Raw genomic sequence first — 26911 nt, 5'->3', positions numbered from 1 at the left:
GGAAGTGTCAATCAGTCCAAATTTACACTAGTAAATTTGGACTGGATATCAAAGCTAATCATGAGATCCGTAGGTTGAAAGATTAAGTTTTTTTATTTTTGTCAAATCTGAACTCTTCATAGAGGTTTGCATGTGGCCAGTGATGGAGCTTAAAAGATGAGCTAGGAATTCGGCTAAGGTGATAGGTATGGGAGTGTATGCAGTCCACTGTGGGTCTAAGTGGAACTCCTTCCTTATATATTTTTGGAAGGCCATAAAAAGGTAGGCTTATACCTAAATGGGTCTTCAAATTTTTTTATAGTGTCTTTATCCTAACTAATCACTTTGCTGAGTAAGGTAAGTTTTATGAATTTGACGGTTGGTAGAGTTCTGGGTAATCTCCTGGTAAGTGGACTGATCTTATAATAGAAGAGAATTTTTTTTGTTATATGCAGTGGTGTCCATGATAATTATGGCTTTACCCTTCCCTGCTTTTATTATGGTGAGATGGTTATTATGTCTCAATGATTTTAAGGCCTTGATTTCAGCTGGCGATAAGTTTGAGAAAGGAAGTTTAGCTCTGAGTAGTACTGAGAAGGCTTTAAGTTTGAGTTTATTAGCATCATCACTTGAGAGGATGGTTAGGTTCATCTCAATGCTATGTAGCAAATCCAGATGTGGATTTTTTTAGACACTGTAGTAAAATCATGTCCTTTTGCAAGAACTGAGGTTTCTGCAGGAGTGAGGGAATGTCTGGATATGTTTACAACTCATCAGTTTATTGCCAGGTTTACCTTGGTTGATTTTGCTTCTGAGCCAGTGAGTCAAACTCACAGTCAAGAGTAAGTCTGTTTTTATTGTAAGAATTTGAATCCTAGATAAGTCTAAAATCAAGGGGAAAAAAAGATCGATGTTTAAGATAGAAGATATCTCTTGAAGAGAGGACATGGTGAGATCACATTTGGCAGCTTGTAGTTGATTGATTGTATATGAGTGCATAGTTAATATTGGCATAAATATGAGCTCCTGGTGATATCGTTTCTTTGAATTTGGTGGTTAGAAATTATCTTTGAGTCAAAGCTTCATTTTAAAGGGAAATCCTCATTCACTGTTAGCTTTTTGAACAGAAAGTTTGCCAAATTTACTGGTCTTTTAGGTCATTTCTTCCCCATGAAGGATAATTAGATGAATTTTTAGTGGAACTCTTGCCATTATAACATTTATTATATACATGTATTCACAAGAATATAGATAGATGCACTAATGATTACCACTTTGTTTCTGATTGAAATTTTCAGTAATAAAATTACTACATTCCTATGAATACATCTGTATAATACATGTTATAATGGAGGAAGATATGACACTTCATTTACAATAATATCCTCTGATGAGATAAACAAATATGACCCTTGATCCACGTGTAGCCTCTATTATGTACCTCTTAAGATGTTTCATATGTTCCTCAAAAACTCAAGCAATTCATTCTCTTTGGTGCCAGATACTGTTTCTTCATTCCAGTCTGTATTACCATAATTGAAATCAACTAATGATCGCCCTTTTCTTATTAGCCAGACCAATTTATCTAAACATTTCTTTCACACTACCTTCCACATTACCAGGCCTATAGCAACACCCCATTAAATATCTCATCATGTCTGCCTCCACTTCACACCATACTGTTTAAAAACCGCTGTCATTATTTGTTCCTTGCATCCCAATGGACACAACTTTTCTGCCATCATCAATAGCACTCCTCCTACCTCTTTGCCTTGTCTGTCTTCACAAAAGACTGTACATCCCTCCATCTCTATTCCTGTCGGAATGTCATCCTCATTCCAGAAATTTTGGGTGAATAAACTTTATCAATGCTACGGTTTTATTCCCTTTGTTTTGAATACTGCTAGATTTGTAAACATACATGCTAGCTCATTTCTGTTTTTATAACAAGTCCCACTGACTCCACTTCTTGGGTATGACTCCTTCTTCCCCTGTCCATCCCTCTCTATAATCACTGATATTCCATCCCCCTCCTTGACAGTCTTAATCCTTTCTTGCACACTCACACATCTACAGAAACCATCATCTACACTTCTGATGCAGAAGGAAGAGGGTGGAGAAAAGAGCAGAATCCTATAGGACTCCAACATTAGTTGTATAGTTAGAAGATAAGGAGCCATCAATCATCACTCAAAGTGAGTGTCCGGTCGGAAAGCTGGCTACCCAAACTGAGTCAAAAGCCTTGGAGATAACAAGGGCAACCACTTGAGATTTGTCAAACTTTTCCATGGTGTTTGTCCAGTGGCTGTTGGTCATTTATTAGATGAGAGCTTTAAATGTAATGCAAGAGTTGTATGTTGATGGTTTTTTCCATTATTTTAGAAAGAATTTAGGTGAGAGTTTCACGGTGATCAGTATTCATTTTAAAAATTTTTATGGAATTTACAACCGTGTTAAAAAAACTTTTTTATTATCCCGACGTTTCGATCTTCACATCAAGATCATCATCTGGAGCGTACATAAGTATACAGAACAAGCTGAGTTACATCATTAACTGTAAGCTAGAGAAACAATGATTTGATCACATGTTATTCTACTGGCGTGACCTCTGGTGGAAAAAAAAAATAAAAAATAAAAATAAAAAAAATAATAAATTTTTACATCAAGCTAAATTCTATTTTTACAATGACAGGAATAAACATTCTTTTAGATGGTTTTTTTCGGAAACAATTGGTGTCCTATTTTTATTATTACAATTCTTATTTTTGATTTACAATACTGGATTTTCTACAGTCCTGTTTATAGTTGTTCTTGGTGAGGAAGGTCGAATATATATCTTCCATATGTTTGGGATTATTAAACCATCGTTGTTGTTCAGATTGGGGTGGTTGCTGATAATCTCACAGGCTTCCTTGAATTTTCATTCATACCATGTTCTAGTGTGATGTAGACAGCTCGTTTTCCAGTCAATTCTGTGTAAGGTATTCAGGGCATGATCAGAAAGACCAGCTTCACTATAATTATTATATTTAATGTGTCGTTTATGTTCTTTTTGTCTAATAGGAATAGTGCATCCTGTTTCTCCTATATATGGTATGTTGCAAGTACAATAAATCCGGTATACTCCAGATAGGGTGAGCTAGTGGAGGGAGTGGGTCTTTGGATGAGTTTAGTAAGTTTTTTAATTTTGCAGGAGGTTTAAAGGTGGCTTTGAGGTTGTACTTTTGTAGTACTCTATTTATTTAGTCTGATATTCCTTTAATGTAGGGAATGGTTATAGTTTTACTGTAGTCCGGTTTGTCTTTGTTTTTTTTTATTGTGGTTTTGTAAAGAATTTTGTTTATAGTATTTTGGCTGTATCCGTTTTGTTGTAGGTTATTACTGATAATTTTAAATTAGTCTTTCAGTGCCTGTTCATTGGAACAAATCGTCTGAGCTCTGTTTTTTAGCGTGTTGATGACACCTAGTTTTTGTGTTGGGTGGTGGTAGGAGTTTATGTGTATATACACCTAGTGGTCGCTAGGTGTCGCACGGATTAGATCGTCGGCTTGTCGAGAGCTCCTGAAAAGATCAGTATTATTTTGTGTTAACATTAGATATTTTACCAGAATTTTAAGTAGTATTGTTTGCTTTTTGTTTCTTGGTGTGTCTGTGCAATTTTTGCATGTTTTCTGTTATTTTAACTATTATTTTTAAGAAAAGATAGCGTACACATGGCACCGATAAAGAAAAAAATGGCGGCCAGGTCGCCATGCTTGCTTAAGAGTTTTGATGTAAAAGAATTTATGCAATGTGCTGTCTGTGAGATGTATGCCTTGCGAAGAGCGGTAGGAGTCTGGTTAGAAAGTGATAGTGGAGTTAATATGTGTAGAAAGTGTAAAGAGAATGAGGACTTCAAGCGTGTTTCGTGTATCGAGACTGATATCGTTAACGGTAGTCAGAATGCAGAAAATGGCGGTGTACTAGAGAATTGCGTGGTAGTGCCAGATATGTGTGAGAGCGTCGCTGAAAGTGTAAATGAAGGTAGAAACACCGAAGGAATGGATGATTTGATCGATAATGAAAATGGTGAGATAAATGCGAGTAGCGAAATTGCCCGTTTAAATGGCGCGATACACAGAGCCAAACGACAACTGGAGCGTATGCAAAAATGTGTGTTGAACGTACCGACAAATAACCGGCGGAAGTCTGTGACGGCAAACAATAGAATGTACGTAAACGTCAATAAAATGAAGGAGCGGGTGCTGTATGGGGATTCGCTATTAAGAGGCATAATAATTGAGAGTTTAACGAAGTCGTACCAGCCGGGTGCGAACATAAAGGACGTCAGCGAATCTATTTGACTGCAAAAACAGAGGGTGAAAGAGATGATAATAGTGGCAGGAACGAATGATTTGAAAGAGGACAAAATGGAAATGATAGAGGATGTGAGGGAGTTGTTTGAGGTAGCAAAAGAGAAGAGTGAGAGAGTTAGGATGGTGAGTATCTTACCGCGGTATGACAGCGAAGTGTTTAGAAGGAGGGCCATAATTGCCAATGACTTTATGCGTGGGTTATGCATGGAGAGTGGTGTGGAATTTGTGGATGTGTGGAATGAGTTCGATGGGCGAAAGGACTTATATAAGATGGATGGGTTACATTTGAATGGAGTTGGTGTACGGAGACTTGAAAGAGTGTTGATGAATGATGTGGAAGTGGATGTACAGACTCAGGGAAACTAGATTTATTAAGAGGGGGGGGAGTAGATATGCAGACTTTAGGGGGGGCAGTTAAGTGTATGAATGAGTATATTATGCCCGGGCGAGTACGACGGACAACAAATCAGAATGGGATAATTAGTATAAGGAATCAAAGTAGGGATGGGACAAATGGGCTTCTGCGATTCATGTACACTAATGCCAGGAGTATTAGGAACAAGAAGGAAGAGTTTTTGGCCATGGTTGGCACTTCCAGGCCACAGGTTGTCGGTATTAGTGAAACATGGCTGACAGAAGATGATAAAGCTAGTGGGATTGAATGCGATGGGTATAGCGTGTTCAGGAGTGACAGGGTGAATAAAAAGGGGGGAGGAGTGTTATTGATGATAGCTGATGAGCTTCAGCCAAGGAGTATAGAAGTTGAACTGCAGGATGGGGAAAAAAGCACATTTGAGGCTGTTTGGTGTGAGATACAATCTAGCAGAACAAAATATACAATTGGGTGCTGCTATAGACCGGGTGATGGAGTGGATGGTGGGAATAGTATGCATAAGCAAATAGAAGAAATGAATGGAAAGAGGGTAATTATTATGGGTGATTTCAATTATGGTAATATTGACTGGAAAGAGGAGAGGGCACATGGGAGGAAGGAATTGGATTTTATGCAGTTATTAAGGGACAACTATCTACGGCAACATGTATTGGAAAATACCAGGGGGCAGAGAGTGCTGGACCTAGTAATTGCAACTGAGAATGTGGCGGTAACGAACATGACCTTGTTGCCACCAATTGGTGAGAGTGACCATAAGGTCATGACTTGGGAGGTGGCTAAAGGAGTCAAATTTACAATTAAGACAGGGTATATGTGGAATTATCGGGCTGGTAAGTATGACAAGCTTAGGTGTGTGCTTGGCTCAATGCCATGGCATGTAAAACTGCAAGGGCTGGATGTTGATGGTGCATGGGAGGTGGTCAAGAACTGTTTGCAGGAGGCAATGGTTGACTGTATACCAAGAGTCCGAATAATAAATCAGGTAGGGGTTAAATGGATAAATAACACTATTAAGCTTGAGCTGCAAAAAAAGAAACAATTGTGGAGGGAATTTAAGGAGAAGGGTGACCATCAGGTGCATGAACAGTATAAAGCTCAGGCCAGGATGGTAACAAGGGTGGTAAGAAAAGCAAAAGCAGATTACGAAAGGAAATTGGCCATGCAGGCTAAAGAGAATCCCAAACAGTTTTTTCAATATGTTGCAAGTAAAAGGAAAAATGCTCATGGTAGAATGATCTTAAAAAATGCTGAGGGTAGGGAGGTAACTGAATCAGTCGATGTTGTGGAATTACTGAGCGAGCACTTTGCAAGAGTATATCATCCAGGTGGTGGCTTTGCGGAAATGGAGGAACCAACAGCTTATACTGGAATTGTGATGAATGAGGTAGAGGTAACTAGTCTGTTACAGAACCTCAATGTCAATACATCTGTGGGATTGGATGGTATACCAGCTCGTGTCGTACGTGAAGCGGCAAAAGAATTGTCAGTGCCCTTGACCATTATGTTTAATTTGAGCCTCAGGACTGGGTCAGTCCCAAGGGGGTGGAAAGAGGGGAAAATAGTTCCACTGCACAAAGGTGGTTCCAAGGCTGCTGTTGAAAATTACCGGCCAATCAGCATAACAGGAATCATTATCAAGGTCTTAGAGAAAATAGTCAAGAGGAAAATACAAGATTGGATAGAAGAAAATGGGATACTGTATCGGGGACAGCATGGTTTTGTGAAGGGTAGGTCATGCCTCAGTAACTTGCTCACGTATTATAACACAGTGACGGCTGAACTGGATAAGGGTAATGGGTTTACAGTGATTCTGCTGGACCTTGCTAAGGCCTTTGACAGGATACCACATGGAATTCTAATCAGTAAATTGCAGCATATGGGAATGGACATAGGGTTGGTGAGATGGATAGGAGGGTGGTTGACGGAGAGATATCAGAGAGTGGTTTACTCAGGAGTAGAGTCCACAAGACGGCCTGTGACTAGTGGTGTACCACAAGGATCTGTTCTTGGACCACTGCTGTTTAATTTGTTCATAAATGATATAGGAAAGGATCTGAGAGGAACAGTTCATTTGTTTGCGGATGATGCAAAGTTGGGTAGGGCAATAGTGAATGCAGATGACGTCAAAATTTTGCAGGATGATTTGGATAGATTGGAGGTCTGGGCTAGGGAGAATGGATGTCAATTTAATGTGGCAAAATGTAAGGTTATGCATTTTGGGGTGAAAAGATGGGAGGCAGTTTACTGCATTGGTGGAACCGTGCTCCAGGAAATTGATGAGGCACGAGATTTAGGAGTGTTGGTGGATAAGGAATTGAAATTTAGGGGACACATTGCAAAAGTGGCCAAATCAGCTCATCAAATCACTTGGTTGCTGAAGAATACGTTGACAAGCAGAGACAAGCAGGTTATTGTTCCTCTGTATCGAGCCTTGATAAGACCTCATCTCGACTACTGTGCTCAGATTTGGTCACCTAGGTTTCTTCTTGATGGGGAGGAGGTGGAGAGGATCCAGAGGCGAGTGACCAAGATGATAGCAGGTCTGTGGAATGAACCGTATGAGAACAGGTTGAGGATTGTGGGTTGCAAAAATTGGTTGATAGGCGGAGGAGGGGAGATATGATTGAGACATTCAAATTACTGAAGGGTTTCTATAAAATTAATTCAGAAGATATTTTTGAGAACAGGGCTGGTTGTGGGAGGACTAGGGGACATCCATGGAAACTGGGCAAAAGTGTGGTTAGTAAAGGTGTTAGAGCTGGGTTCTTTACTTTTAGAGTAGTGAATGAGTGGAATGCGCTCCCTGAGTCTGTGGTGGATGCTGTGACAGTGAATGAGTTTAAGGCGAGGTATGATAGATACTGTATGAATGTCGAATAGTTGTGATGAAAATGATTTGGGGCCTCCCTCGATGAGTCTAATGACTCCCTGGAGTTGCCCGTAATAATAATAATATTGTCCCGTATGTGTTGGTTTTCGGTAAACAGTGAAGGAAAGATTGCCCGAGGGAAGACGTGTGACAAGTGTATCTAGAAACGGAAGTGTGTTGTGTTTTTAAATTTCAATTGTGAACTGTATGCATTTGTGTTGTTTGTTTAGGTGGCTAAGGAATGTGTCTAATGTCTGGCGGCCATGGGACCAGATCGCGAAATGGCCGCCAGACATTAGACACATTCCTTAGCCACCTAAACAAACAACATAAATGCATATAGTTCACAATTGAAATTTAAAAACACAACACACTTGTCACACGTCTTCCCTCGGGCAATCTTTCCTTCACTGTTTACCGAAAACCAACACATACTGGACAATATATACACATAAACTCCTACCACCACCCAACACAAAAACTAGGTGTCATCAACACTCTAAAAAACAGAGTTCAGACGATTTGTTCCAATGAACAGGCACTGAAAGACGAATTTAAAATTATCAGTAATAACCTACAACAAAACGGATACAGCCAAAATACTATAAACAAAATTCTTTACAAAACCACAATAAAAAAAACAAAGACAAACCGGACTACAGTAAAACTATAACCATTCCCTACATTAAAGGAATATCAGACTAAATAAACAGAGTACTACAAAAGTACAACCTCAAAGCCACCTTTAAACCTCCTGCAAAATTAAAAAACTTACTAAACTCATCCAAAGACCCACTCCCTCCACTAGCTCACCCTATCTGGAGTATACCGGATTTATTGTACTTGCAACATACCATATATAGGAGAAACAGGATGCACTATTCCTATTAGACAAAAAGAACATAAACGACACATTAAATATAATAATTATGGTGAAGCTGGTCTTTCTGATCATGCCCTGAATACCTTACACAGAATTGACTGGAAAACCACGATCACACTAGAACATGGTATGAATGAAAATTCAAGGAAGCCTGTGAGATTATCAGCAACCACCCCAATCTGAACAACAACGATGGTTTAAAAATCCTAAACATATGGAAGGTATATATTCGACCTTCCTCACCAAGAACAACTATAAACAGGACTGTAGAAAATCCAGTATTGTAAATCAAAAATAAGAATTGTAATAATAAAAATAGGACACCAATTGTTTCTGAAAAAACCATTTAAAAGAATGTTTATTCCTGTCATCGTAAAAATAGAATTTAGCTTGATGTAAAAATTTATTTTTTTTTTATTTATTTATTTTATTTTATTTTTTATTTATTTTATTATTTTTTTTAATTTTTTTTTTTCCAGCAGAGGTCACGCCAGTAGAATAACATGTGATCAAATCATTGTTTCTCTAGCTTACAGTTAATGATGTAACTCAGCTTGTTCTGTATACTTATGTACGCTTCAGATGATGATCTTAATGTGAAGATCAAAACATCGGGATAATAAAAAAGTTTTTTTAACACGGTTGTAAATTCCATAAAAATTTTTAAAATGAATTTAGGTGAGAGAATATTTGAGTAAGTAGTAATCATATCAGTTTATAAAAGCTGAAATGAAACAGAATGTTAGTTATTGAGAAATTTCTTTACTTCTATTCCAGGAACAATTTATACAAACATATTTGAGAAAATTTTTTCACTTAGATATAAATTAAAGATGCCAAGAAATTATATTCTTGGTTTATGCTTTATCCAAGTATAAGCAAACGAAGTTTGCATGAGTTATCTTCCCGACTAAGCTACTTGTATATAGAGGCTAATGACATTATATCAATTGCCTTAGTATCCCTTAATGCTAAGCATTCTGGGAAGGGCCACTATCCAGAATAGTTTCAACCTTTGTTGCAGTCTCATCAGTGGAGGCAGATCCAGAAGTGATACCAAGGTTGAAGTAATGCAGAAGTCATATTTCCCATATACAAGTAGTGAAAAGGTGTCACACCTTGTTATTAAAATACTCTGAATCAGATCTAGTTGTTGAAAGTTTTTTTACTTGGAGTAGTGAAGACACTTCACATGCAAACTTTGTTTGCTCACACTTGGATAAAGGATAAAATAAGAATCTAATTTCTTGGCATCTTTAATTTATAACCAAGTGAAAAAACTTTCAACTGCTAGCTCTGATCAGAGTCTTTTAATACTTGTACATGAGAAATATATTACTTCAGCCTTGGTATCACTTCTGGGTCTGTCTCCCACTGAGTTTCCTGTCCTGGAGTGATTCTGGTCAGGAATGATCCTTTAGGGTCACTCAGTGAGATTTAAAGTGATCTTGTAGATCACTCGAGTTTTTTTTGAGAGATATCCCCACACTTTAACATACCTCCATAAAGGTAGAAACTGGGCTGGGTAGTGGCCCTTTTCATAATGCTTAGCATTATATACACCTAAAGGAATGTGTGCTTTGCATTATGGGATACTAAGGCAATTAATGTGAAGTCATTAGCTTCTATATCTACAAGTAACTTAGTCATGAAGATACTTCACATGCAAACTTTGTTTGTTGGATAAACCAAGAATATGATTTCATGGTATCTTTAATTTAATGTTTGAGAAAGGGCTAAAAATATATATTCTCCTATCAACTATATATATATTAAAAATAATATATATATATATATATATAGTTGATAGGAGAATTGGAGAACAAGCTGCAATTAACTAAATTTTCAGATCAATCATTTGATATATAATTCATGTATCTTATCTAATCTCATATTGAACTTCATTAAACACTTTAAAATATCTTTATTTAATTAGTCCTTCAAAAATTTATTTCATAAATAATTTTAATTAAGACTAATTTCTTAAAGAAATTTTTGAAAGATTGAATCAAACATAGTATACCAGTGAAGAAGCTGATTCTTTAAAAAAATGCCTTAGGCATAATCTGCTTTTCCATTATATCATATTTCAAACTTCCATTATATCACTCTCAAACTATATAATGAATTTGGATGATATTTGATATATGTCATACTAAAATATACCCATATAATAAATCAACCTGGCAATTATACCATAAATAAAATGCCAATATTCAGAAATAGAAGCTATAGATGGATTCCATGACAAGACATGGAACAGTTGCTTATTTGGGATATTTATAATTACATTCAAATATAAAAATATATGAAGATTGTGGTTTGCAAGATCTGTTTAACTAAAATTAAGTCTCTAAAACTTGTTTTAGAGACTTAATAAATCAAGATTTCTTAGAAAAAATTGCCTTTGACTGCTGCATTTTTTCAAATTATATAGTGTACCTCCTTGTTTGAGACTAAATTATAGCTTCTAGTAAAATATAGTCAGATATTTTCCAAATATTTGTTGACTTTCTTTCTATATTATATGCATTTTTAGAGGCCAGCCATGGAGTGTTTGTGCTCCGCTTGAAAAAGATAAACATACAAAAGACATCCAGTCTCTGGATACCTATGCAATGGAAAGATGGGAGGTATTAGCCTTATTATATTAGCATGTATATATACTTTATTTTTTAAAACAAATTATTCTCTAGAAGTTATTTGTATTTTGATTTATGTAATTTTTATATTACATGGGTAATATAAAAATTTTCCTCCTTTCCTGAGCAGTTTTGATGGCATCAAAACTGCTCAGGAAAGGAGGAAAACGAAGGCCACATTTGCAGGAAGTATGGCATTTGAATGCAGAGTTTCAGCAACAAGCCAGAAGAGACGAGGAAAAATACTTTAACCAGGAATGCCAACAAATAGAAGACCAAAACAAGAAAGGAAAAACAAGAGATATTTTCAAAAAGATCACAGAACTAACAGGGAAGTTTAGTGCCAAGGTGACAATATTGAGAAGTAAACACAAAGGATAACTTACAGAAGCTGCAGACATCAAAGAAAGATGGAAAGAGTATACAGAAGCCCTTTACAGATAATTTCTCAGTAATTTTGAAGTCCTTTACAGAAAGGACTTCAAAATTACTGAGAAATCTATGTCAGCAAATTTGGATCATAACTACATGGCCTAGTGAATGGAAAAAATCAGTTTATATACTTTTATTGAAGAAAGGCGATGCAAGAGAGTGCAAAAATTACAGAACTATAGCACTGATTTCTCATGCAAGTAAAGTCTTACTTAAGATCATTCAGAAAAGACTGGAACCATTCATGAAGAGAGAAATGCCAGATGAACAGGCAGGATTTCAAAATGGCAGAGGAACAAGAGATCAAATTGCCAATGTGAGATGGATAATAGAAAGAGCACAGGAATATCACAAGAATGCCTGCTTTTGTTTCCTTGACTATAGCAAGGCTTTTGACTCTATAGATCATGTGAAACTGTGGAATGTGTTAAGAACAATGGGAGTCCCAGAGCATTTCATTATCCTTCTGATGAATCTTTATTATGAACAAGAAACTACTGTCCAAACAGATCTTGGAGAAACTTGAGTATTTCACAATAGGTAAAGGGGTGCGACAAGGATGTATTTTATCTCCGTACCTGTTTAACTTGTACAGCGAATACATTTTAGAATGGCAGGGCTGGAGGAGTCTCCAGTTGGAATTAAAATTGATGGAAAAAATATTAATAATTTGAGGTATGCAGATGATACCACCTTGCTAGCAGAATGTAAAAAAGATTTGAAGGAACTTATTGTGAAAGTTAAAGAAGAAAGTGCTAAATATGGTCTTAAACTTAACCTCAAAAAGACAAAAGGTATGGCAACATGTGAACGTAATGATTTTGAAATAGATGGGGAGAAAATGGAAGCAGTTAACAATTTTGTGTTCCTATGATCCCAAATTGATAAAGATGATTATTGTACCGAAGAAGATTATTACTCGGAAAAAAAGCAATGACAAATTAAGCAAGATCTTTAAAGATATTAGTCTCGCAGCAAAAATCAGAATCGTGAAAACAATGGTATGGATGTGAAAATTGGACCCTGAGAAAGAGTGAAAGAAAGAAGATAGATACATTTGAATTATGGGTTTGGAGATGCTTACTAAGAATACCATGGACTGCAAAGCAAACCAATAAATCAATGATAGACAGAATAAAGCCAGATTGCTCCCTTGAAGCTATGATCATCAAGAAAAATTTTCATACTTCAGACATATTGTTCGAGCAAATGACAGTCTGGAGAAGATGATGATGGAAGCAGAAGAAGAGGAAGACCAAGAATTAGATGGGTGGATGGAGTTAAAGAAGCAACTGGAGTGCACCTGGAGGTTCTGAAAGACATAGTCAGGGACAGATTGGAATGGAGAGTGCATGTTCATGGAGTCGCCAGGAGTCGGAAACGACTTGATGGATCATAACAACAGCAACAATTTTTATATTGCCTGCTATGTACAAAAAAGCCTTTTTTTTTTCTTTTTTTTTAATTTGTTATCCAATTTAAAACAAACTTTTCTTAATACTTCTCGGTTTTTATCCAGAAAAATAATTAATTGGTAAGAGACTTCCAAATAATCTTCCTGTGAAATCACTAAGTAACTTAACTATTTCTATCGTGTCCTCTCTTTTTTGCCTATAAATCAACTTTTGCAATCCACAACCTTTCACTATATCCTCATAGGGAGTATTCTGCAGACAACTCACTATCTTGGTCACTCACCTCTGAATCCTTTCCACCACTTGCTCATCCCCAAGAAACCCACGTGACCAGACCTGAGCACAATAATCCAGATGTAATTGTATCAAGGGTTTTTAAAGAGGAATGATAACTCTCTTATCTCAGTGTCCTTCAGTAACCCAAGTAATCCTGTGAGGTATCCTGGCTACCTTAGCATTATGCCCTTTAAACTTCAACTCTCTATCTACTACAGTCCCCCATTCCTAGCTTCATCCATTTCCTGGAGTGCATTTCCCTCAATGTGGTACACAGTTTGTAATCTTTCTGTCCTAAAATGCATACCTTTCTACTTTTCCACATTAAATTAGCATCCATTATGTTTTGTCTATACTGTCAGCCTATTTAAATCATCCTGAAAGCTTTCTACATCTTGATTAACTATCCAACGTTGCATTATTGCAAACAACTAAATATCTCCCTTCAAATTATTTCCTCTATCATTTATGTACAAATTAGGCAGCAGTGGTCCAAGCACAGAGCTTTGCTTGGACCACTGCTTGGCACATCACTAGTCACCTGCTTTCTCCTGGATTCTGCTCCTCCATATACTGTTGTTTGATATTCATATCCTTTTGTTCCAGTTTACATAACAGAGTTCCATGTGGTATCCTGTCAGGTGCCTTTGCAAAATGCAGCATTATCATCATGCAGCCATTCTCTTTATTCAACTCAATTGCCACTCTTATAAAATGATTACTAAAGCATGACCAACCTCCAACCTTCATACAGGCATGCTGCCCCTCAAAGTAGCATATTCTTATCCACCCATTCCTGAATTCTCTTTATGACCAATTTTTTCAGTACTTTTACCACCACTTCTGAGATAGTGGTTTGTCTAAGGCTTGTACATAAGCACCGCGACACTACAGCGACCCCAAGGAAAAAATGAAAAATTTTAATTTTGTTTGTGTTTATAAATAATAATGCTTACAACATCATATAAATGTAATACAACATGTTAAAGGTTACAGCTTATGTTTCGACATTGATTGAATAATTAATAATTGGAATTGTTCGATTAATGCTTTAGATTATGAAACAAATGCGCTGTGATCTAACGAAGTATCAGAATTATTGCGTTCGGTCAGTTGCGGCTAGACTTGCCGATGTTTGTTTGCACTTGTCACTGCTCATAACAAGTGAATCTAACACTTCTCATTGAGCAGTCGCTACAGATAAATTCTATGCTTGTGCATGTTATTTCTGTGAGATACAAAACTTTTATTATTGGTGTGTGCGTTTTCGTGGTGAGAGTGAAATATTTTCGGTAAATCTTATTTTATTCTGTTAAAATAAAATATAATTATCATCATCATCAAATTCCTGACATGTACCCTCAAGGGGCATATAGGATATGATAGTACTATATGAAAAATTTACATTATTACTAACTTCCTATCTACAATTTTCCTCCAAATTAGTCTGTTACTTGTCAAGACTCCAACATTGTCAGATCTTATATTTCTATCGTCTAAGGCATTTTGTACCATATCAATCCATATATCTTGGTCTTCCTCTGAGTTGTTTTCCTGCCAACCTGGCAGACAACTTGTTTTGCTGATCTTTCCTCCTTGCCCATTCTGTTTAAGTGACCATACCACCTGAGATTAGCTCTGCTAATGCATTCCTGGATGCTGACAATGTCAAGCGCTTTCCTAATATCCTCATTTTTAATATGATATTACCATTGATGCCATCTGTTCGCTCATCTAATCTTTCTCAGGAATCTCGTATCTGCACTTCTGACTCAGCTCTCAGATCCATAAGTTAAAACTGGTTTGAACATTGTCTTGTATACAGCTAATTTAGTGTTCTGACTAATTTCTCTCTTATTCCATATGAATTTATTCAGTTGACTTCCTACAACACCAGCCTTGTTGATTCTGTTGTCTATTTCCATATTTAATTTACCATCTGCACTAAAAATCGTGCCAAAGTAGCTGAAATGTTTTACTTGTTCCACAGGTTCTCGGTTCAAAACACAGTTGACATTTTCAACGATTCTACCTATATTCATTGTCTTTGTCTTTTTATTGCTGACCTTCATACCATATCTATTACAACAGTTATTCAATTTAGTCAGGGAATCTTGCAAACATGTAGCAGATTTATTTAGAAGTATAACATCGTCTGCATAAAGCAAAGAGCTGACATTAACATGTCCAATTCTGATATCATGTTTAATACCACATAATGTGATCCATATAGATAATGAATAATGGAGGGGATAATGTACTTCCTTGTCTCACACCAGATTTAACATTAAACCATCTTCCTGTACTTCCTTCAATTCTAACTGCTGACTTGCAACTCATAAAGACTAAGTATTGCTTGATATAATGCCCCATTGACACCATATAATTGTAGTGTATTGAATATATTCTCTCTTGACACCTTGTCGTATGCCTTTTCCAGATCAACAAAACTTAAATACAGATCTTTGTTATATTCCCATGCTTTCTCAACTAATTGTCGTAAAGTGAAGATCTGATTCTGATGGTCTCCATTTGGCCTGAATCCTGCTTGTTCTTCACCAAGCTTTTCTTCCACAATTCTTCTCAACCGTCTCTCAAGTATACTTGCATGGATTTTCCAGGAACATTCTGTAGGGATATACCTCTGTAATTCTTACATTCAGTTTTATTTCACTTTTTATATATGGGTACTATTAGATCTCTACCCCAATCATCAGGAATTCGTCCCTCTGTCCAGGCCTTCTGAACTATGCAGTGCAGCTACTGTGAGACTTTTATACCTCCATACTTGAGCATGGAGTAATCATCTACTCCTGCTACCTTTCCACATTTCAAGCCTTTGATGGCTTTTTCTACTTCAAGTATGGATATGTCTTCCTGACCGTATGCGTGTTGAGTGTTTTTTACCACTGTGCTATCACTGCTTGTTTCATTTAGCAATTTTTCGAAGTAATTATTCCGTACTTCAAGGATTTCTTTTTCTCATGTTTTCATGTTCACCATGGAGTTCTGATTTTTCTATCATTGCTGACAACCTCACCACATGCCTCTCTGGCTTTCTTCAAGGTTTGCCACTGAATCTCCATGGTTTGGTTCCTGTTTTCAAACTCTTTTATTTTTTCTTGAATAATCTTTGTGTATTTTAGTCTACAGTTCACATCTGAGAGCTAGTTGAACTTTTATTCGCTTTAAAACTTTCTTACGTGTCATTCTTTTCAATATGAAATTTAATTTTATCCTGCTCAAGACTAAATAGTGATCGCTTCCAATTTCAAATCCTCTATACACTCTGGTGTCCTGCACCAGGGAGAAAATATCCCTATCAACAATAACATCGTCAATGAGACTTTTCTTATTTCTTGCCTCTTCTCTCCATGTGAATTTGTGCACATTTTTATGTTGGAACATGGTGTTAGTAATAACCAGTCCATGTCCTGAGCAGAAATCCAACAGGTATTTGCCATCATTATTAGGTTTGCTCTTTTGTCCAAATTTTCCCAAAACATTTTTGTATATCTGACAATCACTTCCTACTCTGCTATTTAGATCCCCAACCAGGACCAACTTTTTCTTTTTCATTCTGTCAGTAGCTTTCTCTAGAGCCTCCAAAAATTCCTCCACTTCTGTGGTACCATAGGCACAAATAAGTCTCATTTTCCAGTTCCTAATTTTGATATTTGCCCACATCACTCTACTTGAGACTGCCTGCAATTTAAGAAGATTAGCCTCATATTTAGTGTTGAATACTATGGCTACCCCTTCTTTTCCTTGATTGTCATTGCCTGAATATAACATTTTGTATTTATTGCTCAGAAAGATATCACCGGTTTTTTGTCTTTTTTGTTTCAGTCACCCCTATTATGTCGATCTGGTACTTATCTAATTCCTCAGCTAGCTCCATTTCTTTGCCATTCATGCTTCTTATGTTGATAGTACTGATCTTTAACTCTGGTGATGTTGAGTTGGGGTGTGCTTTCAGATTTGTTCCAGTAGCTGACTTTTCGCTGTTTGACCTGGTTCCCTGGCAAAAACAACGGGGGCTCTTGTTTAATCGGGCAACGCACCAGCCGGCATGAAATTTTGTCATGTTGTACCATGATTTTGTATATTGGTTTAAGCCAATAAGAATACAGTTTGGTCGGCTAAATCCCAAATTGCCAAGCCATCCTAGTTTGTTCAATATCCAGGTAGATACCCAACAGGGTGCACTACGAGAAGGTGAGGAGTGGACATTAGGTCAGAAGCCCTGGTCGGTTCTCAGCATTCCTTTGAAGGCTATGTGGGGGTCTCCTCTCAGTTATACAGCTTTGACCCTTAAGCACCCCTAAAATATAATTATTTATTTATTATAGATACAAGGCCGAATTATGACGAGTGTCACTGTTGAAAATATGAAAATAATTATATTTTCTCAATTGTTGTTTTGCAAATTACAAATTTTATTGAAAATTGAAAAAAATTTTGTCAGGTCAAAAATAGAAGAATGAATTTTATTTTTGAATAATATTTTTTGTTTAATAAAGCAAATTTTTTTTATTATAATTACTGCTATTATAGCCTGTTTTTGTTTAGGAGTGTCCCTTATTTTAAATACATTGGCCATTATTACTCAAAAAAGTGGTGTATATATATATATATATATATATATATTTTTTTTTTTTTTTTTAGTGCATTTTGGGTGAATATAGAAGGCAATTATGGCAGAATAAAAGAGGTGGGAAAATTTTGTACATACCTTGTTTTGATTCCAGGATGTCTTCCAATTTCATGATCCTGCTTAAGGTTGTTTATAAAGGGGGGGGGTGTTTTGACGTGGGAAAATAAATTTGGAAACCCGGGTTATGTATTAATAATATATATATATTATTGTGTTTAGGGATGCATTTTGTGGGGAGAGAAGGGGAAGGGTTTACTTATGTGGAAACTGGGGCAGGGCAGGGGTTAAACGGACCGTTTCAGTCGACTGACCATCATCGGAACTTTTTCGGAATGAGTGCTTGACTCATTCCAAAAAAGTTCCGATGATGGTCGGTCGACCGAAACGGTCCGCACCCCGTTAACCCCTTCTCCCCAGTTTCCAAATAAGCGAACCCTTCCCCCCCCCCACAAAATGTGCCCCTAAACACAATAATATATATATATTATTAATACATAACCCGGGTTTCCAAATTTATTTTTCCATGTCAAAACACACCCCCATGCTCCCTTCCTTCCCCCCCCCACCTCTTTATAAACAACCTTAAGCAGAATCATGAAATTGGAAGACATCCTGGAATCAAACAAGGTATGTACAAAAATTTTCCCACCTCTTTTATTCTGCTATAATTGCCTTCTATACTCACCCATAATGCCCTAAAAAAAATATATATATATATATACACACACACACACACATACACACACCCCTTTTTTGAGTAATAATAGCTAATGTATTTAAAATAAGAGACACTCCTAAACAAAAACAGGCTATAATAGCCGTAATTATAATAATAGCATTTAAGAGGAGTAGCATGGGAATTTTCCCAGAAACTATACTAATTTTTTTTTTTATTTGCTTATGACCCATTTGTGATTTTCATATTGTAAATATGTAAATTTACTTATTAATAAATTGGTTACTGATTAGGGGGGAAAAATTATTATTTTTCTTATTTTGTATATGCAGCATCCCCACTTAAAATTTTCACCAGCCACCACTGTATTGTACCTTAGTTACTAGAATTTTTAAATTGTTTTCAGCAATATTTCCCAAAAACTTTTTATAACAGCTTTGAAACTTTGAGTGTGAGGCTCCTCAGTATCTTTTCTTTGTTCTGCCAGTGTTTACTTTTTGTGCTGCTACTCTATTCATAAATGAAACAATTTAAATTAGCCATATTTCTGGTCAAGTAAAACACTTCATATTTGCAAGTTCTTTTATGACCCATTTGTGATTTTCATATTGCGTATTCTTTCCAAGAGTAATTTGAGATTGTTACAATCATGTGTTGTTCTCAGATGAACTGAATGAGGGGGTGTAGGAATGAAGTTTCCAGTCATTCAGATTATTAAATTGCAGCATACCAACAGATCAGTATACATAAAATATGGGACAAATTTGTTTTCATGATTTTCATACAAAATTAAAGATATTCCTTGACAAAGTAAACCTTTCTTGTTGTCTGGAGCATAATAATTGGAAATCAACAGACCATTTTGAATTAAATCTCTTGTAAAACCACTTTCTTCACTTTGTATTGGTAGTGGAAAAGAATTTGTCAGTAGCCATGGCAGGCTATTGAGCCTAACATGAAAGGTAAAATGAGATGGGATTTTTCATTCATTTTTCTTCAAAATCAAATGTGGTTGTCAACATATTCTACGGTGAAGATAGAATTATCATGATCAGAGTTTAAATGAGCAGAGTATACTTTTTTTTTCTTTTTTTTTTGCAAAGACAATTAGGTCATTAGTTTTATACTATATAAGATCTGATAATGTTGGAGTCTTGACAAGTAACAGACTGATTTGGAGGAAAATTGTAGATAGGAAGTTAGTAATGATGTAATTTTTTTCATGTAGTACTATCATATCCTGTACACCTCTTGAGGGTATACATGGCAGGAATTTGATGATGATGATGAGTTTTTTACTCACAGAATAATGGCCATATACATAACAAGATGAATTTATTTACACATGCATGAGATGATGGTGCCATGATAAGTAAAACTTGCAGAAATATGTTTAACACTACAATTATATCAAAATTAAATCATTCTAGAAATAGACACTATCAAACTACTCCACATTTAAACTGTTAATATTTTTAATATTGTTAATAGTTCTGCAACTATTAACAGCAAGTTAATAGTGGGAATGGTTTAAAATTGTAAAGCACAATGCAAAACACTAAAATCCTAATTTGCCATCATCTGTTGTTTGATAAAGAGAAGTTTTACAAGTGTTAATTCAATATTAAAATCACTGTCTTCCAGATTTTCAGCAAATAGATACAGCCATACTTGTTGATGTTTAGAGAATGTTTCATAGTTGCTTCTACAGTAGCTATGACATTCCCAATATGGGAGTTAGCAGATATTAAAAATGAAAAGCCAAATGGCTATTTTAGATATTAAAAATATTTACAGCCTTCCATTCTGGTATAAATGTACCATTACCAACGCATTGAACTGTAAACAAACATTTCATGCAAAAATTCTCTGATCATTCTTTTTTCACTTATAAACCAATTGTTAATCTTTGATTGAATGTTACTTTAGTATTTGTAGTCATTTACATTTTATTATCATTACCACAAATATTTATCTGAGTTACTAAGGGACTTACATTGCACGAAGATTCCTTGTATGACTATGCAGTGATATACTTAGACTACAGAAAACAAGATTTTAATACAACTCCAGTAATCAGCTGAGAAATTATATAGTTTCAGTTGTTGAAAAATAGCATTCATAGAAACTGTTAGCTTATTTTCTTCACAGTATGTTTTGCTTTCTAGAAGTAATATACATTTTTTATGTCCTGATGAACACCAGATTATAGATAGTGGTAAAATGAGGAATTTATTTAAATTCCTTTTTGAAATTGGTCAAGTAGATAACATCTCTGCTCTTCAACCAACAAGCTGTAGTTTAAATTCCACTATGACATGGACATTTGTGAACATCTTTAGGTGGTACATAAATTTTCTGCAATAAGCAAGGTGGTGCAGGATCACCTCTTTGCTTATTGGAGACTTGAAGTTCCATATTTAGTCACTAGAAATATGTTCTCCAGATTGTCAAATTCGTAGTAAACCCTTGTATTCAAGGCATTATGTCATCTGATCTTTCATTGGCAGGATGAAAGGTCAGGTGACCTTTCAACATCATATCTTAGGTCCTTTTTAATGAAAATATATTGAAAACACATTCCATTAAAAAGTAATGCTTATAAAGTATTGCCCATTTTAGTATAATTCTAAAGTAATTTAAAATATGGAAATTTCCACTTTTTGAACATTTTATTAGTGCTTGATGAAATTTGATCGGATTCAATAAGTGTATATCGTTTTCATATTATTTTTCGAAAAAAAAGTATGAACATGAAATAATTTTTATTTAAATAATATGATGCATATATTTCTTTATAGTATATACTGCATTACATGGTAGGATCACAGCAATCTCATGATGGCATTGGTGCTGAAGCAGGAAGGATTTTATTGCATGCTGGTCTAATGAAATCGTAAGTTCTTCATTAGTTGTTGTTTTTTATAGAACAGTCAGTGAACTTAGAATCCTCACTGTGTTGAATTTTTTTTTTTTTTTTAAAAAAGTAGTGATTTTTAAATTTATTTCATATGGGGTTCCCCCTTATCTCCCCCATCCCATAGGATGAGTTGAGCCCTCCTAAAGAGGGATAAAGTATGTTTATGACTGCAGATCTGTGTAGTTTCTCAGGGCTGGTTTGCCTGTTCTGAGGGACAAAAAAAACTCTGGTTTCCGGGTGAAAAACCACCTACTTCTGTATGAGACCGGCAAACTTACCTTTAGTTGAAAGAGACCAGACAAAGGTTCCTCACGTCATGGACAGGAATCGAACCCAGGTCCTTCCGACCAAAGGGCTTCGTCTATACCTACTGACCTAAGGAGGCTCTGATTTTTAAATTATTCATTTAATCAGAATTTTTGTTGTGTTATAGTAAGATAAAACCTCATCATTATATTGTGTGTATCCTGAGAGGTTGTGTATACTGATGTGTACCCTGAGAGGTTGCAGAGGATATTATCAGTTCTCATGTTTCAATCTTCTAAGGCTGTTCTTTTTACTGTATCAAATCACCTGGATCTTTACCCTGGTATCCTGCCAAAAAAAAAAAAAAAAAAAAATTGGTTTGGTTTGCTAACCTTTTCTGTCCCATTCAGTTTAACATTTTCAAATATGATTCTGCCATTATGCAATCTGCTCATTCCTCTAATCTTTCTCAGAACTCATCTGTGATCTCCTTTCTTTGATCAAGTGTTTTATTTCTAACTAGCTCTCAGATTCAGTTTTAACAACTGGTTTGAACACGGTCTTGTATATATCTAATTTAGTGTTTTGACTAATTTTTAATTTTAAAACTGAGAGGAGACCTTCACATAGCCTATAAAGGAATGCGGAGAACCGACCAGGGCTTCTGACCTAATGTCCAATCCTCACCTTCTTGTGGTACACCCTGTTGGGTAGCTACTTGGATACTGAACAAACGAGGATGGGCTGGCAATTTGGGATTTAGCCAACCAAATTGTATTCTTATTGGTTAAACCAAAATAAAAAAAATGATGGTACAACATGACAAAATTTTATGCCGGCTGGGGCGTCGCACGATTAAACAAGGGCCCCCCCGTTGTTTTTGCCAGGGAACCTGGGCGAACAGTGAAAAGTCAGCTACTGGAACAAATCTGAAAACAAACCCCAACTCAACATCACCAGAGTTAAAGATTGGTACTATCAATGTAAGAAGCCTGAATGGCAAAGAAATGGAGCTAGCTGAAGAATTACATAAGTACCAGATCAACATAATAGGGGTGACTGAAACAAAAAAGACAAAAACTGGTGAGATCTTAATGAGCAATAAATACAAAATGTTATATTCAGGCAATGACAATCAAGGGAAAGAAGGAGTAGCCATAGTGTTCAACACAAAATACGAGGCTAATCTTCTTGAATGGCAGTCAGTCTCAAGTAGAGAAATGTAGGTAAATATGAGAATGGGGAACTGGACAATGAGACTTATTTGTGCCTATGGTCCCACAGAAGGTTCTACTAAGATAGAAGTGGAGGAATTTTTTGAGACTTTAGAAAAAGCAACTGAAAAAGGAAATGAAATTTCCTTTTTCACACAGTGAAAATTGGAAAAGTTGGTCCTTGTTGGGAATCTAAATAGCAGAGTAGGAAACGATTGTCAGACATACAAAAATATTTTCAGAAAATTTGGAGAAAAGAGCAAAGCTAATAATAATGGCAAATATCTGTTGGGTTTCTGCTCAGGACATGGACTGGTTATTACTAACACCATGTTCCAACATACAAATGTGCACAAATTCACATGGAGAGAAGAGGCTAGGAATAAGAAAAGTCTCATTGACTATGTTATTGTTGATAGTGATGTTTTCTCCCTGGTGCAGGACACCAGAGTGTACAGAGGATTTGAAATTGGAAGTGATCACTATTTAGTCTTGAGCAGGATAAAATTGAATTTTGTATTGAAAAGAATAACATGTAAGAAAGTTTTAAAGTGAATAAAAGTTGAGCAGCTCTCAGATGTGAACTGTAGACTAAATTACACAAAGATTATTGAAGAAAAAATGAAAGAGTTTGAGAACAGGAATCAAACCTTGGAGATTCGGTGGCAAACTCTGAAGAAAACATTGATTGATTCTGTCAGAGAGGCATGTGGTGAGGTTGTGTGCAAGAATAAAAAAATCAGAACTCCCTGGTGGACACAGGAAGTTAAAGAGGCAGTGAAGAAAAAGAAGAAATCATATCAAAAGTTGCTGGCAAATAAGTCAGCTTGTGCTCTTAGAGAATACAGAGACAAGTGCAAGAATGCTAAACACTGTGTAAAACTAGCTAAACAAAAGTCATGGGAGGACTTTGGCAAGAATATAGAAAATAAATATCAAGAAGGTGGTAAGATATTCTGGAGGTTGTTGAAGAAGCTTAGGAATGGAGGAAAGAGTGCTGTAAAAGGAGTTAGAGATGATAAACGTGACATGAAAACAGGAGAAAAAGATATCCTTGAAGTATGGAGTAATTACTTTGAAAAACTTCTAAATGAAACAAGCAGTGATGGCAGCACAATGGTAAAAAACACTGACCAGGCATGCAGTCAGGAATACATACTTGAAGTAGAAAAAGCCATCAAAAGCTTCAAATGTGGAAAGGCAGCAGGAGTAGATGATATTCGACCAGAAGTGCTGAAGTATGGTGGTATAAGAGTCTTACAGTGGCTTCACTGCATAGTTCAGAAAACCTGGACAGAGGGACGAATTCCCGATGATTGGAGTAGAGCTCTCATAGTCCCCATATATAAAAAGGGAAACAAAACTGAATGTGAGAATTACAGAGGTATTTCCCTACTGAGTGTTCCTGGCAAGATGTATGCAAGTATACTTGAGAAACTTGCATACATCTGTCAGGATCAGATCTTCACTTTACGACAAATAGTTTAGAAAGCATGGGAATATAACAGAGATCTGTATTTAAGTTTTGTCGATTTGGAAAATGTATATAACAAGGTGCCAAGAGAGAATCTATTCAATACGCTACAGTTATATGGTGTCAATGGGGCATTATATCAAGCAAGTCTTTATTTGAGTTGTAAGTCAGCAGTTAGAATTGAAGGAAGTACAGGAAGATGGTTTAATGTTAAATCTGGTGTGTGACAAGGATGTTCATTATCCCCTCTGTTATTCATTATCTATATGGATCGCATTATGAAGGAAAGTGGTATTAAACATGATATCAAAATTGGAGATGTTAATGTCAGCTCTTTGCTTTATGCAGATGATGTTATACTTCTAAATAAATCTGCTACAAGTCTGCAAGATTCTCTGACTAAATTGAATAGCAGTTGTAATAGATATGGTATGAAGGTCAGCAATAAAAAGACAAAGACAATGAAAATAGGCAGAATCATTGAAAATGTCAACTGTGTTGTGAATGGAGAACCTGTGGAACAAGTAAAACATTTCAGCTACTTAGGCACGTTTTTTACTGAAGATGGTGAATTAAATATAGAAATAGACAACAGAATCAGCAAAGCTGGTATGGTAGGAAGTCAATTGAATAAATTCATATGGAATAGGAGAGAAATTAGTCGGATCACTAAATTAGCTGTATGCAAGTCAGTATTCAAACCAGTTTTAACTTATGGGTCTGAGAGCTGGGTCAGAAGTAAATCACTTGACCAAAGATTAGAGACCACAGATATGAGAGTCCTGAGAAAGATTAGAGGCGTGAACAGGTGGAATCAATGGCAATATCATATTAAAAACGAGGATATTAGGAAAGAACTTGACATTGTCAACATCCAGGAATGCGTTAGTAGAGTTAATCTCAGGTGGTATGGTCACTTAAACAGAATGGGTGCACTGTTCTCTGCCAGGTTTGCAGCAAAACGATCCAGAGGAAGACCAAGATATAGGTGGATTGATATGGCACTTTGTAGCCTTAGAGGATAGAAATATAAGATCTGATGAGGTTGGAGTCTTGACAAGTAACAGACTGATTTGGAGGAAAATTGCAGATAGGAAGTTAGTAATGATGTAATTTTTTTCATGTAGTACTATCATATCCTGTACATGGCAGGAATTTGATGATGATATACACAAACTCAGTAGAATCTGGTTTGTGGCAGCCATTTATTTGGGGAAAATCTTAAAGAACCAAAGCAAAAAAAATTGTGATAGTTTTCTTGACTTATTTAGAACAACAAGCTATTTATTTGAAACGAGATGCTCTATTCAAGATTATCCCTCTGATATAATTACTTAGAAATGATTAGTTAATTTAAGGCATAATGGCACAAGGAGTGCAGAGGCATTATTTTGCCAAACCACAGCTTATAAATGATTCATCAGTCTCCACATATTTTAAGTGGCAAATGACTCATTACTCCTTCCACTTACTCAGCATATACAGATTGCATTCTAAGGGAAACAGTTTCTAACTAGTATTAGTTGAGTGCACCTGTGTCATCTTTCATGCTACTAGGCCCGTGAAAGATGACACAAGTGTAGAGATTTTTCAGTGCTCTTTTCGAGAATTTTGTTTTTAATTTTATAAATTTTTGGACCCTTACCAAGATGCCATGTAAAGAATTTGTCACTAACCAAAAAAAAATGCCTTACTAGACCAAATCTAAGGCCATTCACCCAATATCAATCATTGTCTGGCAGAGATAACTGGAGTACCAATATCAATGCTTGCATATTTGACACAATAGCAAGATAAACTGTGAGATGAATGGACATGCCAATGAAAAGAGGGAACATCCCAAAAACGAGGAGTGTGCATCAATGGTCTAATGCTAAAGAGAAAATAAATCAGAGTAGCTGCTAAGTAGCTCAGTCATTATGATTTTAAATTAACAGATGGTTGGTTGTCTTGTCTTGATGGAAATGTAGGCATGATATTAAAGTCAGGTTATATAAATTAAAAGGTTAAATATGAAATATTTTCTAATGTATTGTGTATTTTTTTGTTAAATAGGATAATGGAATTACATTGAAGGACAACACATCTCTGTTAAAATTTAAATATGTATATACACTGCTTGGAAAAAAGTTAACAGACACTCCAATGGGCAAGGTACATTGTGCTATGTTACGAGTCACGTGTTTTTAGCTGGTTTAAATTGGAGGAGTATGATGCTCCCAAGTCAGAGTAACTGTCTCCAGGTGAAATGGCTGCGAGAAAGGAATTGACAGAGTTTGAAAGAGGTATTGTGATAGGATGCCATGTTGTAGGTCTATCTGTTGACAAATTAGGCCATCCCGGATCAACAATCAGTGATACTATACTGAGATAAAGTGCAAGAGTCAATTGCAAGTGCTACCCACAGTGGATGACTCACCGAATGTGACTAGGGTACCACGAAGGATAATATGTAAAAACTGCCATTTGTCACCCAATA

General features: G+C 36.0%; 1 protein-coding gene across 1 annotated transcript in view; it reads left to right on the top strand.

Moving 5' to 3' along the window:
* Positions 1-26911, top strand: part of mrn (general transcription factor IIH subunit 4 marionette) — a 126719-nt gene that overhangs the window by 9762 nt on the left and 90046 nt on the right. Inside the window, exons 5-6 of the mRNA XM_090404878.1 lie at positions 11020-11113; positions 21380-21474. Of these exons, the coding sequence (XP_090261004.1) occupies positions 11020-11113; positions 21380-21474 (189 nt within the window). The remainder of the gene's footprint in view (positions 1-11019; positions 11114-21379; positions 21475-26911) is intronic.

This window comes from Typopeltis vanoorti, chromosome 15, assembly GCF_054136105.1.
Source record: "Typopeltis vanoorti isolate ZY-2024b chromosome 15, IOZ_Tvanoo_1.0, whole genome shotgun sequence".
Lineage (NCBI taxonomy): Eukaryota > Metazoa > Arthropoda > Arachnida > Uropygi > Thelyphonidae > Typopeltis > Typopeltis vanoorti.
Note: the sequence above shows the minus strand (reverse complement) of the source record. Positions and strands in the feature narration are given on the sequence as shown.